We start from the raw sequence: 12,415 nt of genomic DNA, 5'->3' as shown, positions 1-12,415 counted from the left end.
CTTCTGATATCAGCTCAGTAGCTGCTGAGCAGGCCCATGTATGTCTCAAAATGTAAGCCAGCAAGCAGAAACATAACTTTAGTATGATTTGCATACTCCCCTGGTACATTTACTTCTTTCTTGCCTGTTATCTGTGTTTATTTTTATATTAAACTATCTCTATTTTCTTATCTGTACTCAGATTGACAGCTTCTCCTGACAACTGGACTTTACTTTTCTTTGAAGAATGCAGATTATTCACACTGTGCAAGAGAAGGAAGAGCTTAATTCAGTCAGCGCACCTGCTTTTTAACACTGTTTTATGACATGTGCTCAATATGCTGTTATGATATGAAACCTGGTGAAACTAAGACAATTAGATTAAAGGTATGGATTATAGCTGGGGTTTAAATATCAACATACATCATAGAATCATAGAATCATTTAGGTTGGAAAAGTCCACCCATTAACCCAGGACTGGCAAGTCCATCACTAAACCATGTCCCTAAGCACCACATCTACATGTCTTTTAAGCACCTCTGGGGATGGTGATTCCACCACCTCCCTGGGCAGCCTGTTCCAATGCTTGACCACCCTTTCAGTGAAGAAATTTTTGCTAATATCCAGCCTAAATCTCCCCTGGTGTAACTTGAGGCCTCTTGTCCTGTCACTAGTTATCTGAGAGGAGGCCTACCCCCACCTGCCTATAACCTCCTTTCTGGTAGATGTAGAGAGGCAGGAAGATTCCCTGGCCCCAGCCCTGGCCCCGAGTCTCCTCCAGACAAAACAGCCCCAGTTCCCTCAGCTGCTCCTTGTAAGACCTGTGCTCCAGACCCTTCACCAGCCCCATTGCCCTTCTCTGGACACGCTCCAGCACCTCAATGTCTTTCTTGTAGTGAGGTGCACAAAACTGAACACAGGATTTGTGGGGCAGCCTCACCAGTGCAGGGGGACAGTCCCTTCCCTTGCCCTGCTGGCCACACTGTTTCTGCTACAAGCCAGGGTGCTGCTGGCCTCCTTGGCCACCTGGGCACACTGCTGGCTCATGCCCAGCCAGCTGCCGACCAGCACCCCCAGGCCCTTTCCCACCAGGCAATGAGTAAGGGCAACAGGCAACTCAGTCCTTCATACAATTCATTGCTCATCATCCAGCAAGTTGCCTAATGATATGTAAGCAGATGGTGACAGTAAGGGAAAATTCTATATATGTTGTCTCTGCTTAAGTTCTATTTACTGCTAAGGTGGGCAAAGAAATGTTTCTCTTTGAGAAACTCTCTGTTGAGGATCTGGCCAGTAACATTTTTTATTTCTGCAGAAGAATTTGCACAGACAAATGGAAAAAAAAGCTATGCTTTCACACAGCCTTTTCTTTTTTTTTAGTCAACTGTTTTATGAAAAAACAGAAGGCTGCAAAGTGATCTAAGTTCTCTTTCTCCTGTTTCACCAATGGAGAAATGAAACTTAAACCTAGGAGTGACTTTTAAATTTTTTTTTTTTAAGGAAGGTCCAGTATTTCGTTGCCAATCTGTTTAATACATCAGTAGGAATAATGAAAATTACACTCATTTTTCTGAGACGTAGCCTACTAAATTTCATATAACATCTTTTGTTTAAAACAATCTTGATTAAACCACTTAGATTTTATTGGCTACAGTCAAGGTCTGTGCCCGTGAAAGCACTGAACTTGATGGCATGTCAGCTTTCTTTTAAGTGTCTAGTAGTTCCACTAGCTATTGTACTCTTCTAGCTAGTGGTATTGTAGGAAGGTGGAATATGAGCAAACATTGACAGGCATTGTGTGTTGCTGGCAGGAACTGAGATCACCACAGTTGTCCTGTTGGTGTGAACCTCCAGATATTCTTAGAAGTTATGCATTACCGAAGTTACACACCACTGGTGTATTTTGCCATGGATGCAAACTTCCATTATAAATGATGCTGAGAAAACTCCCATGGACGTAACTCAGTTGCTAGTTGCGCATCAAAGGTACATTCCTTACAAATAAGCAGGTGACACCTAAAGCTTCAGCAAGGTTTTGTCATCCATGACTGTGCTGGGATACAAAGTTGAATTTAATGATGGGTGTGATGCTGTAATACAACAGCATTCTTTGCAGGGATACCACAGCTAGTGAAGAAGTGACTGCTAATTTACTTTTTGAAGAAAAAAGATGTTTGGAAATGTGTGTCTTAACAGAAAAAAAATCCCCTGGTAGGTGATGTGTAGACATGTTCATTACTGTCTCTTCCAGCATGTCCTTAACCCTACCTTGCAAACTCCTTCAAAAAAATATGCAGCAGTAGCCATTCTGCCCAGATGCTCATATCCAGCCTGTGCTGTGGTTACCACCACTCAGCTGCTCTTTGTGGCTGGGCCTGCATCTCCTCAGTGTTCCCAGCTACAGCAACCAACCAGCTGTGCATCCACCACCCCCACGTCAGGTTGCAGGGGGAAGACCAAAGTGTGGTGAGACCATTTGAAGCTCAAGAGGGATTAGAGGGAAGTGCAGCTTTATGACTGATCCTAGGGCCAAAGTGATGCAGTGATGATTAGGACCACTGTTTGGGATGCATGTGTGTGCAACAGGAGGATGGGGAGGAGAAAATGGTGAATATAAGCATGCTTTCTACTGTATTGTGTACAAGACCCACCAAGAGCTGCTGCCATCCAAGCAAGCTAGACTTTGAATACCATGGCCTGTTCTGAGTTGCATTGTTTTCTTCACTTTTGATTTTGTGCTGCCTTCACTGGCACCTGGTTTGGTAGCATTTTTTTTATCTCCTGACTGGAAAGATCTTGTTCTGCTTCTTGTTCTGAAGGCATGGGTAGACTTCATGGCCTTCTATATAGCAGGTTTGTTTGCTGAAGGAATTCAAACGATAATGTTTAAAAATAAGCTGGAGCATTACTATTGACTATAATTAATTGGATAATATAGCTTAAAAAATTGATTTGCCTCATCTGGAGGTACACCAATAAATTAAAATCCTGTAAACTTTGTAACAAAATTACTTCTTTTTTTTTTTTTTGCTCCCCCTGCCCAGGCAATGGAATTGCTGACATAATCAATGAAAAGGAATATTTGATGAGTTTTGCTGCTCATATGCTGAAGTAGGCTGCTGATAATTTAGTTCATCCAAAGAGATGAAAACATTATTTGTTTAGTCTGTACTTGCTGAATATACTAGCAGTTTTGGAAACCTTACCTTTTGTGTGTCTCCTCAGGCATTTTTTCCTGCATGTGACAAAATATTTTTAGTAATACTTTTGTCCATGCTTACAAAAAATGTATGCAACTACAAAATTAATAGTTGTATCATTCATAAATGTGTATATTTGTGCAGACTCGGATGTTATCTGCATTGCTGCTAGCTCAATTTGTGTGGCCAGATTTGGCAATCAAGGAAGGTTCATATGAGCTGTTAAGATGAAGCCTGGACTCTTTTTAATACCTTCAATAAAAAATTAGGTAGTGTTTTCTTGTTGAGTGGTTAGCAGTTCTGGAGATACAGCTAGAAGAATTATCTTCCTCTCTTAAACAAACAAACAGAAAGCAACATCCCAAACCCAATTAACCACAGATGTCAGCAAAAGAAGAACATCCAGTTCCTTTTGTGGGACCTGCTGTGAACAGAAGGACAAATGTGAAATCTATCTAATACCAAATCTGTTGTCTTATTGTCTCTACAACCAGACAATGTACAGAATGGTTAATAGAGCTACCTGGGGTTTTTTTGATTGTTTACATTTTCCCTCTTTATCTTGTGAGTTAGAAACAGAGGCACAACACTTCATGGAAGCTTTTGCAATTAAACAAGGAGAAGGATGGATATGGTTTTCAAAGGCAGTATTTTGAGAAACAGAAAAGATCTGACTTCCTACTGTGGATGAGCAGCCCTCCTAGTGACAGTTAAACATAATGCACCATTAAGCCAAGAGAAAGTGATTTCATGTGATAGCAAGGACCTACTGTGCTAGTGGAGAGCTGCCTAACATTTTTTTCCTCTGATTTTCCTTCTTTTATACAGGAGATAGAACAAGGTGGAACTGAAAGAGCCCATCTCAACATGCACAGAGAGTACATAAGTGTTTCTTGTCTGTCTGGCAGTGGTCTAGACAGCCAACGAAAATTGACAAAGTGATGTTTATTTCATGGTTATTTCATGGCATCTTAAAGAGCATGGGTTATATAAAATCTCTAAGATAAAATCCTGAAAAGCAAATAGAAGAGAAGCTCCTCTGACCACCAATTTCCTGTAAGAGCAAAGAGAGTAAGTATACTAGAAAGGCCAAGATGTTATAATAAACACTTAAGCTGCATTTTGGGTGTGTAGCTTTCAACAGTGCTGAGGCCATCAACTCCAAGTAGCCTAGGTAAGAAATGCAGACCACTGTTCCATGAAAAAGTTAAACTTTGGGTGTCTCAAATTAGGCTCTCAAAAATGGATGTGTCCATTTAAATGAAATGGGTCTATTAACATTTTACAAAGGTTGTATTTTTCTTGCTTCTTTCCACTGTTGACACAATGTGATTGCAGCCACCTGTCAGAAGGCAGGCTGCACACCTTCGGTTTCTTGTAGAGCAGTAACACATCTACTGAAACCACAGCAAGTTCATGCACCAAAGAGAGTCGTGAAGGCAGTGACCATCCTCCAACAAACATGTGCAAGTGCAGACAAGAAGAAAGGTGGTATGAAGCAGTGTCTTGCCACAGGCAGTATCTCTGACATCAAGCACTCTTGTCACCAGCACACATGCCGGATCACAGCTATGTATCAGTGATTTGTAACTAAGTAATATTTAAGTTCAACTTTCACCTAGGTAGGTGGCCTTAGCTTTATATTGGTGATGTAAAGAAAGGATGGGTGTGGTGTTTAAGTTCTGTGCAATGAAGTGTCTAATTTATTCTTCTGTTTTTTGGTTAATACAGTTCCATTAATGGTAGATTTTAATACTTTCTTTCCAAAGTTTTTAGACTTATATAGGAGATGTCATTCTGCTGTAGATTCTTGTGTTTTTTTCCCCCAAAAATATACCCATACTTATTTCCATTTTCAACTCTTTTTATTTACTTCTGGGTTTTGTTAAATCTTTCACCTCTTCAGTCTTTCTGTACTTCCTTAAGGGCACATAGGCAGTGCTGTTCAAAGACCATAGGTTTTAACATTTGTATTTGAGACTACCCATACTTAATAGTGCTCTAAAAAATTGTGAATCCTGCAGAGTAAAAGGTAAATTGTTAGTAGCACAATTTTAGGCCTTCACGGTGTGACAACCTTCCATTCCTTGCCTTACATCACACCGTTTTCCTCTAGACACCGTCCAGCTCACTGGGAATGGAGAGATAAGCTATGACTGCTTTTCGATGGATGAATCCCGATGTTGTTGCCACCAAGGCATGGACTTAATAAAAACAGGACAACCTAAACCCGAATTGCCTCTGCTACCCCAGAATTCATGTGTAGAAACCATGTTTGGCTTCTGTTTCCCTTTCAAATTAAGTCAGAGTTCTGCTTCTCTGCAGAAGCAGTGAAGCCTACACCAAGGCTGAGAGAAAAGTACCAGTCAGGAAACACTTTGTAACACAACTACACACTTAATAAAAATGACCTTTTTAAAAAGTTGAGCTGTAAGTGCAGGTGAAGAGAACAGCAATGGGACCTGCTTTGTGCCAAGCTGGGCTGGTATCTGGTGTTGGTACATGTGAGTTTTCCTTACACACTCAAGTAGTTCAGGGTTATATAGTAGTTCAGAGATATATGCTGGGTGCTTGTGTGTAGTGGCAAACTATTGTCCCAGGTGAAGGGCTGACATCTATTTACTGTCTCCACCTGCCTGAGCAGCTCCATCCATGTGCCGGCGGGGCCGAGGGAAGGACCCTGGCTACCTCCTCTGCGCGGAGGGCACCGGTCTGCCCTGCCCCGAGCAGCCCTGCCCCGGCCTGCCCTGCCCTGCCCGGCGGCCGGGCTTGCTCCGCCGGGGGACGGGCTGGGGCAGCGGCGCCCGGGGGCGGCCTGGGGCCGCTATGGCGCCCAGCCGTGCCCGGCGGCGCCCAGCGGTGCGCGCCGCTTCCTCGCCCGACGCCGGAGACCAGCGTTCGACCCCCGGGCGGGGGTGTCCGATCCCCGCTACGCGGTTTCCAAGCGAAAAAGAATTGGGGGGACGCGCAAAGATTCCCGCAGCTGGGAGCGTTCGCAGGTACAAGGCGCCTTCCCTCCCCCGGCTCTTGCTGCGCCTGCTTAAACGCTTGCCTTCCCTGCCGCTTCCCTCCGGCGTATCCACGGGCGGTTCGGGTGCCCTGTGTCGAACTGGGAGGCGAAACTCCTGCCGCCCCCGGTGCGCGGGCGCGGTGCCGCCGCGGCGGGGGCCCCCGGGAGCCATCGGCGAGCGGCGCAGCGCGCCCGCGGGGCCGGGCCGGGGCCGGGCGCTGCCGGCCGGCGGGGCAGCGGCGGGGGTGCGATGCCAGCGGTGCACAAGGGCAGATCCCTCCCACTCTGGCCGATTTCGGTGAGGAAGGTGAAATGCGGAAGTTGCCGCCCAGAACTGTCAGAGGACCGTCGGGTTTTTAGCTCGGAGCATGTAATTAAGAAAACTAAATAAATGAAATAAATCCGCCCGTCGTGCGTACAGCCGGCGTCGCTCCTCGTCGGCAGCCGGCACCCGCGACTGCTCTCCCGCATGGCGACCTTACCCGCCGCAGACAGGAGGGCGTTCGCCCTGAAAATCAACAGGTAAGGAGCTTTCCTCGTAGCTCGCAGTTACTCCTCGCCAGTGCTACCCCGAGACCCGGCCGAAACAGGCGATAGGGCTGCGGGAGCGGGTCCGCGACGGCACCTTCCCGGGAGACCCCCGAGGTGTGGAGCCATCTGCCCGCTCCAGATAACCGGGCTGGCCCCGCCGCGCCCGCTGCCGGCAGCTCCGGGCGGCCCCCCCGGCCCCCGCCGGCCCTGCCCCGGCCCCGGGGAGGTGCGGCCCCGGGGTGCGCTGCTGCAGGGCAGTGCGCTTGGTGCTCCGGCGGGGCGTACGTGGCGAAGCCGGCTGCGGGTGCGTGTCCTCGGGCAGGCAGGAGACGACCAGCCGCACCCCAGGCGGCGGGGCAAGGCTCGGAGTTCCTCCTCCGCACCGACGGGGGGAGTCACCTGGTGCCTGAACTGGCGCTGCTGGGAAGTGCGGGGTTTATGTTGGGCATCAATATTGCAATGACATACATCCCTGGGATTTTTTTTTTTTCTTTTTGCCCTTTCATCTATGAAAAGAAAAAATCCTCCTGATGACTGAAAATAAGTCTACGTCCTGCTTCCCCCCCTAAACCAAATAAATGAGAGTTCACCTGTTGGAACACCGTACTCTTGCATCTAAGCTTGCTGCCTGCTAGACTTCGGTGTCTTTTACCAGGAAAGTGCTGACTCTCAGCAGGTCTGGCATAAGAAACAAGACAATTATTTTTGTATCATTAGGTTGAAGGAACACACAGGCCTCCTTTTCAAGAGTCTTGTTATCAGAGACAAAAACTGTGTTTCCAGGGTGTTGATATAAATACAAGGTAACTGAGTTTGCTGGCACATAAAAGAAAAACAGCATAATGGTAGTATAAACTGAGGGTAAGTCTCTGTGCCAGAGAGAAAAGTATGCAGAGAAACTCCACCTCCTCAGCAATTTATTAGAACACATGGGGTTTGCAGTTGCAGAGGATAAAATTAGCTCTGCTGTGATGTGCCTTTCCCATGGCAGAATATGCATCGGTGTACCTTTCTGTATCCTTTGGGAATTAATTTTAAATTTATGTTGGAATATTCACAAGGGTGAGACATCACATTGAGAAGCCATCATGATGAGCAGTTCACTACAGGATCCCGCCATGATTCCTGATCATTTGGAGACTTGCTTAAATAAAGAGCATAACTGGCTGATATTTAGAGGGTTTGAGTTATTTTCTTTCTTCCTATTTTTAGAGTCAGCCTTCTGGCAGCTCTTCCCAGCTGTGGTGATGGTCACTGTTCATCTCTATGACTGAAGCCTTACAGAGTAGTGGAATCGTAACAATTAATCAGGCTTCATGTCACAAAGGCTCACAACAGTTATGCTAGTAAGAACTGTAGTGAAATTAAACTATTGGGGTTTTTATTTCTTTCTCTGATTCAACAGTGAAATATTAAGTATTTTTTGTAGCAATTTAAATGTTCAAATATGTTTATTCATTGTGTTCTGAATGTGATTCCAATTTAATAATCTACATGTTTATTTCCCAAGTAAGACTATTCTCTTTGACACAGTATGGTAGAAATCACATATTTGCTAGCAGAACATCATGTTTCCCTTTCTTCAAAAAGAACAGGTAATTGGTAATTTTTACATGACTCAAGTGCAGTTTGTTCTACTGGCAGTGGAGTGATATATCTTCACAAGAAATGTTTTTAATGTGGTGGTTTGGGGTTTTTTTTAAGGAACTTTCAAAATAAGAGGAATAATATGTTATTGTGTTAGCTTTCTTGCCTGTACAGAAAAGGCTAATTTACAGCTACCAAATTTTGTTCCTCTTTCTTCAGAGTTCCTGAGTTTACTTCCTCAAAATGCAACTCTTAGTGAAAGTTGGATGTTACTGGCAAGGCATCATTTACAACAATTATTACATTGCCTGTATAATTACTCTCCATTTACTACAGATTTGCATGCAAGCTCTTCCCTGTCTCTTCCTTGTGCCAGTGACTTGACTAATTGATATTCTGTTTTTATGAGGACCAGCAGAATTTTAGGCTCTGTATTAGTTCCTCAGTACAATGTGTGCCCTTGTAGCTGAGAAGCCCAGTGGGATCCTGGAGTTCATGAGGAAGACCATGGCCAGCAGGTCAAGGGAGGTTATCCTTGCCCTCTGCTCTGCCATGGTGGGGCTATGTATGGAGAGCTGTGTCGGGCTCTGGGCTCCCCAGTTCATGAGAGACAGGGAACTACTGCAGAGGGTGCAGTGGAGGGCTACAAAGATGATACGGGGACTGGAGCATCCCCCTTATGAGGAAAGGCGGAGAGAGCTGGGGTTCTTTGGCCTGGAGCAGAGAAGACTGAGAGGGGACCTTATCAATGTCTACAAATGTCTTAAAGGCAAGTGTTAAGAGGATGGGGCCAGATTCTTTTCAGTGGTGCCAAGTGACAGGACAAGGGGCAACAGGCACAAGCTGAAACAGAAAAAGTTCTTTCTGAATATGAGGAATAACTTTTTTACTTTGAGGGTGACACAGCACTGGAATAGGCTGCCCAGAGAGGTTATGGAGTCTCCTTTTCTGGAGACATTCAAAACCCACCTGGACATGATCCTGTGCAACCTGCTGTAGGTGAACCTGCTTTAGCAGGCGGTTGGACTAGGTGGTCTCCAAAGGCCCCTTTCAAAACTGACCGTTCTGTGATTCTGTGACATTAGCCACCTCCCTGCTAGTTACATAAAGTGTACTCTGATGTGTTCAGTGAAGCATGATGAATACCTGACCACCTTATGATCTATGCTAAACACTGTTCTGTAAAATTCAGCAATGATATGATCTGAAATCTTGTTAGTAGCCTCATCAACAACACTAGTTAGTGTGAGTTATCACTGATGAATACTGGAGCTGCAGATGCTTCAGGAACAGCTGTTACATTACAAGCATCACATTCATTTACAACAAGGTCAAACTTTAAAATCAGGCCTTCAGATGCCTTCAAACTTGTAAGTTGCATATGCAACCTGCCCACATAGCCATGTCTTCCTGTCACTTTATTCTTCCTTCCACCCATCTGGTCTCTGTTGCCCCAACCGGTTGCTTCCTGCCTTTTTTTATCTTGCAAAGACTTGCATGCACGTATATTTTTAATGCTTGTATGTGAGTAGTTCCTTCTGTTTTAATGGGTAACTTTTACATATAATGATGTTCATCTCGTAAGTAGAAGTGAAGGAGTAAGTCTCTAGTGTCCCTCATGTTAGACAGCATTCCTACTACTTACCTGTGTATTACCCAGAGCTAAGTTGATGAAAACTGAGAAGAACCTCAGAAAACATCCTCTTCAAATAACATTTTTTCTATTACATGAGAAATTAAATTCTAGTCCAACTTGATATGTTCTTCAACATGCAGCTTAAAGTATCACTCAAAAGTAAGTTGTGACTGTCTTTCTAAATAGCCTTCTGCATCAGGCAAAGGAAGGGGAAGAACCACTCATTAATGTGCAATAGTAAGAGACCTTTGTGGTGCTCTCAGAGGGTATTAGGTGTCTGTGGTCGTTTGAAGCAAGCATGGGACATGAAAGAGCAGATCATCCTTATTGAGTCCAAGATAATAATTAAAAGTTATCTCGATGGCATCCTGTAAATGTGTCTCCTTTCCAATTACAGTATTTGTATTCAGAAACCAAGAAAGTTGAAAAATAATTTTGTGAACTGCTGAGAAAAAACAACTAATCTTTGCTAAAAGCATGGGTTCTAACATACCAGCTGAGCACTGTACATTTGAGAGACCACAAAAACTGAATTTTAGTAAGTTTGCCTTAGCAGTGTCTTACGATAATCACAGCATTCACAGAAGAGTTTTTCTATTTTTATTACTTTTATTTAGCTAGTGCAGTTTGCTATTTCATCTTTCACATAGACCTTGCAGTAATAGGTTTTTTTTTTGACTTCAAGTGAGGAAAACAGTGCTTTAGGCACCTGCCTGGGGCCCTTGCCAGCAATGCTATAGATTCAAAACATTTCAATATATAAATTACAAAACATAAAACTATCAAGAGCAGCAATACAGCTCCCTAATAGAGCACAACTTTCAGTCATGTGCTTCATGCAATTAAAACCCCTCCCAATAGACATACTCCTCAATTGTCTTTACAGACAGCTAATGTCTGCATTTTGCAGGTGTTATAAAACACATTTTTAGCATTTAATTCTATCATTTCATTTCCCTCTCCCTGAAAATGTCCACTTGCCAAACAAAATTTTCTTTTCCTGTTCTGGTTTTAAGAAGTGTACTTGAGGTTTACATGTATAGAGTTATATTAAAAAAAACCAAAACCCATACTGTCAATATTAACACTGAAGCTTTCAAATTTTAAAAAGCCTACAATAAAAGTCAACCCCCTACGTAATTCTCAAATTGTATTTTACATTAGTAAATTTATACACTAAATTCTACTTTACATTAATGATGACATTTACATTATTTCTACCTGAAATGAAAATGTCAGTGTAAATCTTGTATTGTACAAAGTCTTGGTTCTGAGTTCACAAGAAACTTCCCTCAATGGCAACAAAGGCTGTGGCAGAGAAGTCAGGTACAGTGCAAAATGGTTTCAGTGGCAGAGCAGGCCATTTCCTATGTACACTGATATAGCAGATATCTGTTCAATGTAACCCCTTTATGGGGCTGAGGCCAGCATCTATTGATTGAATTTCAATAAACCCCCTAGTATATGGATATAATGAATTGCTAATTACTTAAAAGCATTGTCCAGACTCCATTGTCTAGGCCAAGTTATTTCTTCTAATCAATTTTTATTTTTAAACTTTAAATATATTAAATAAGCTGCAGGGAGAACTTCAGTCCTTTGTATGTACAATAGGTTGATGTACTAAGTATAAAGATCTAGTGCATTTTAAAAAAATGTGGTAAATTCTCATAGTCGATTTCTTACATAAAGTAATACACTACAAAAACCTTAATAAAATTACCAGTCTGCTAATAGCAAAGGCATTTTCCATGTGTTTGCTGCATACCTAGAACACAATACTTACAAAGTTTTAAAAGCTGCTTGTAGATAGATCCTTCTTATCAAGTATGACCATTGAGCCATAGCCTTATTATATGTAATGTCAGGACAGTGGTAGTATTAAAAATCCTGGGTTGGTTTTTACTGAGTCAACCTAATTCAAAAACAAGAGTCATAAAGGACAGCACACTCGATGAAGCAGTGGAATCCTGCTTTAATGAGTTGCACCTTGGGAACTGAAGTGAGGATAACAAGTTAATACCTTTGCAGATATATATTCAAGACAATTTTTTCAAACAATCAAATAATAACACATTTGATTTAATCTGAAACCCATACCTTAAATATACAGTGCACTATGGCTTTTAAGAGAGGTTAAAAAATTCCAATTTGTAATGCTATGGGAAAAGGCTACTTCTTACATACCACATGTGTGAAAAAGTCATGGTTTTGTATTTCATACAGAGGATATTAAACACTAATAACAGAGTAAAGATAAAAAAAGTAGGATATCTATAAGATTTGTATGTTACGTATAACAATCTGTTAGTAATGGTTTATGGCCAGTTTTCTTAAGACTTCCATAAAAATAAATGAGAAGCTGATTTTTAAAATCCTCTGGGGGCAATTACTTGGAGTTGCATATGCAGGGAGTATAAAGATCAGATTTGCTTCTTAGAACTGTAGAAAGGTTTGAGTTGGAAGGGATCT

The 12,415-nt window shown here is 42.9% G+C and overlaps 1 protein-coding gene across 1 annotated transcript in view; it reads left to right on the top strand.

The window, feature by feature from the left end:
- The first annotated feature begins 6,478 nt into the window (after nucleotides 1-6,478).
- Nucleotides 6,479-12,415, top strand: part of DOCK8 (dedicator of cytokinesis 8) — a 93,848-nt gene continuing 87,911 nt past the window's right edge. Inside the window, 1 exon segment of the mRNA XM_055790383.1 lies at nucleotides 6,479-6,711. Within this exon segment, the coding sequence (XP_055646358.1) occupies nucleotides 6,659-6,711 (53 nt within the window). The 5' untranslated portion in view covers nucleotides 6,479-6,658.

Source organism: Falco peregrinus, chromosome Z, assembly GCF_023634155.1.
Source record: "Falco peregrinus isolate bFalPer1 chromosome Z, bFalPer1.pri, whole genome shotgun sequence".
Taxonomy (NCBI): Eukaryota; Metazoa; Chordata; class Aves; order Falconiformes; family Falconidae; genus Falco; species Falco peregrinus.
This window is presented reverse-complemented; position numbering and strand designations above follow the sequence as displayed.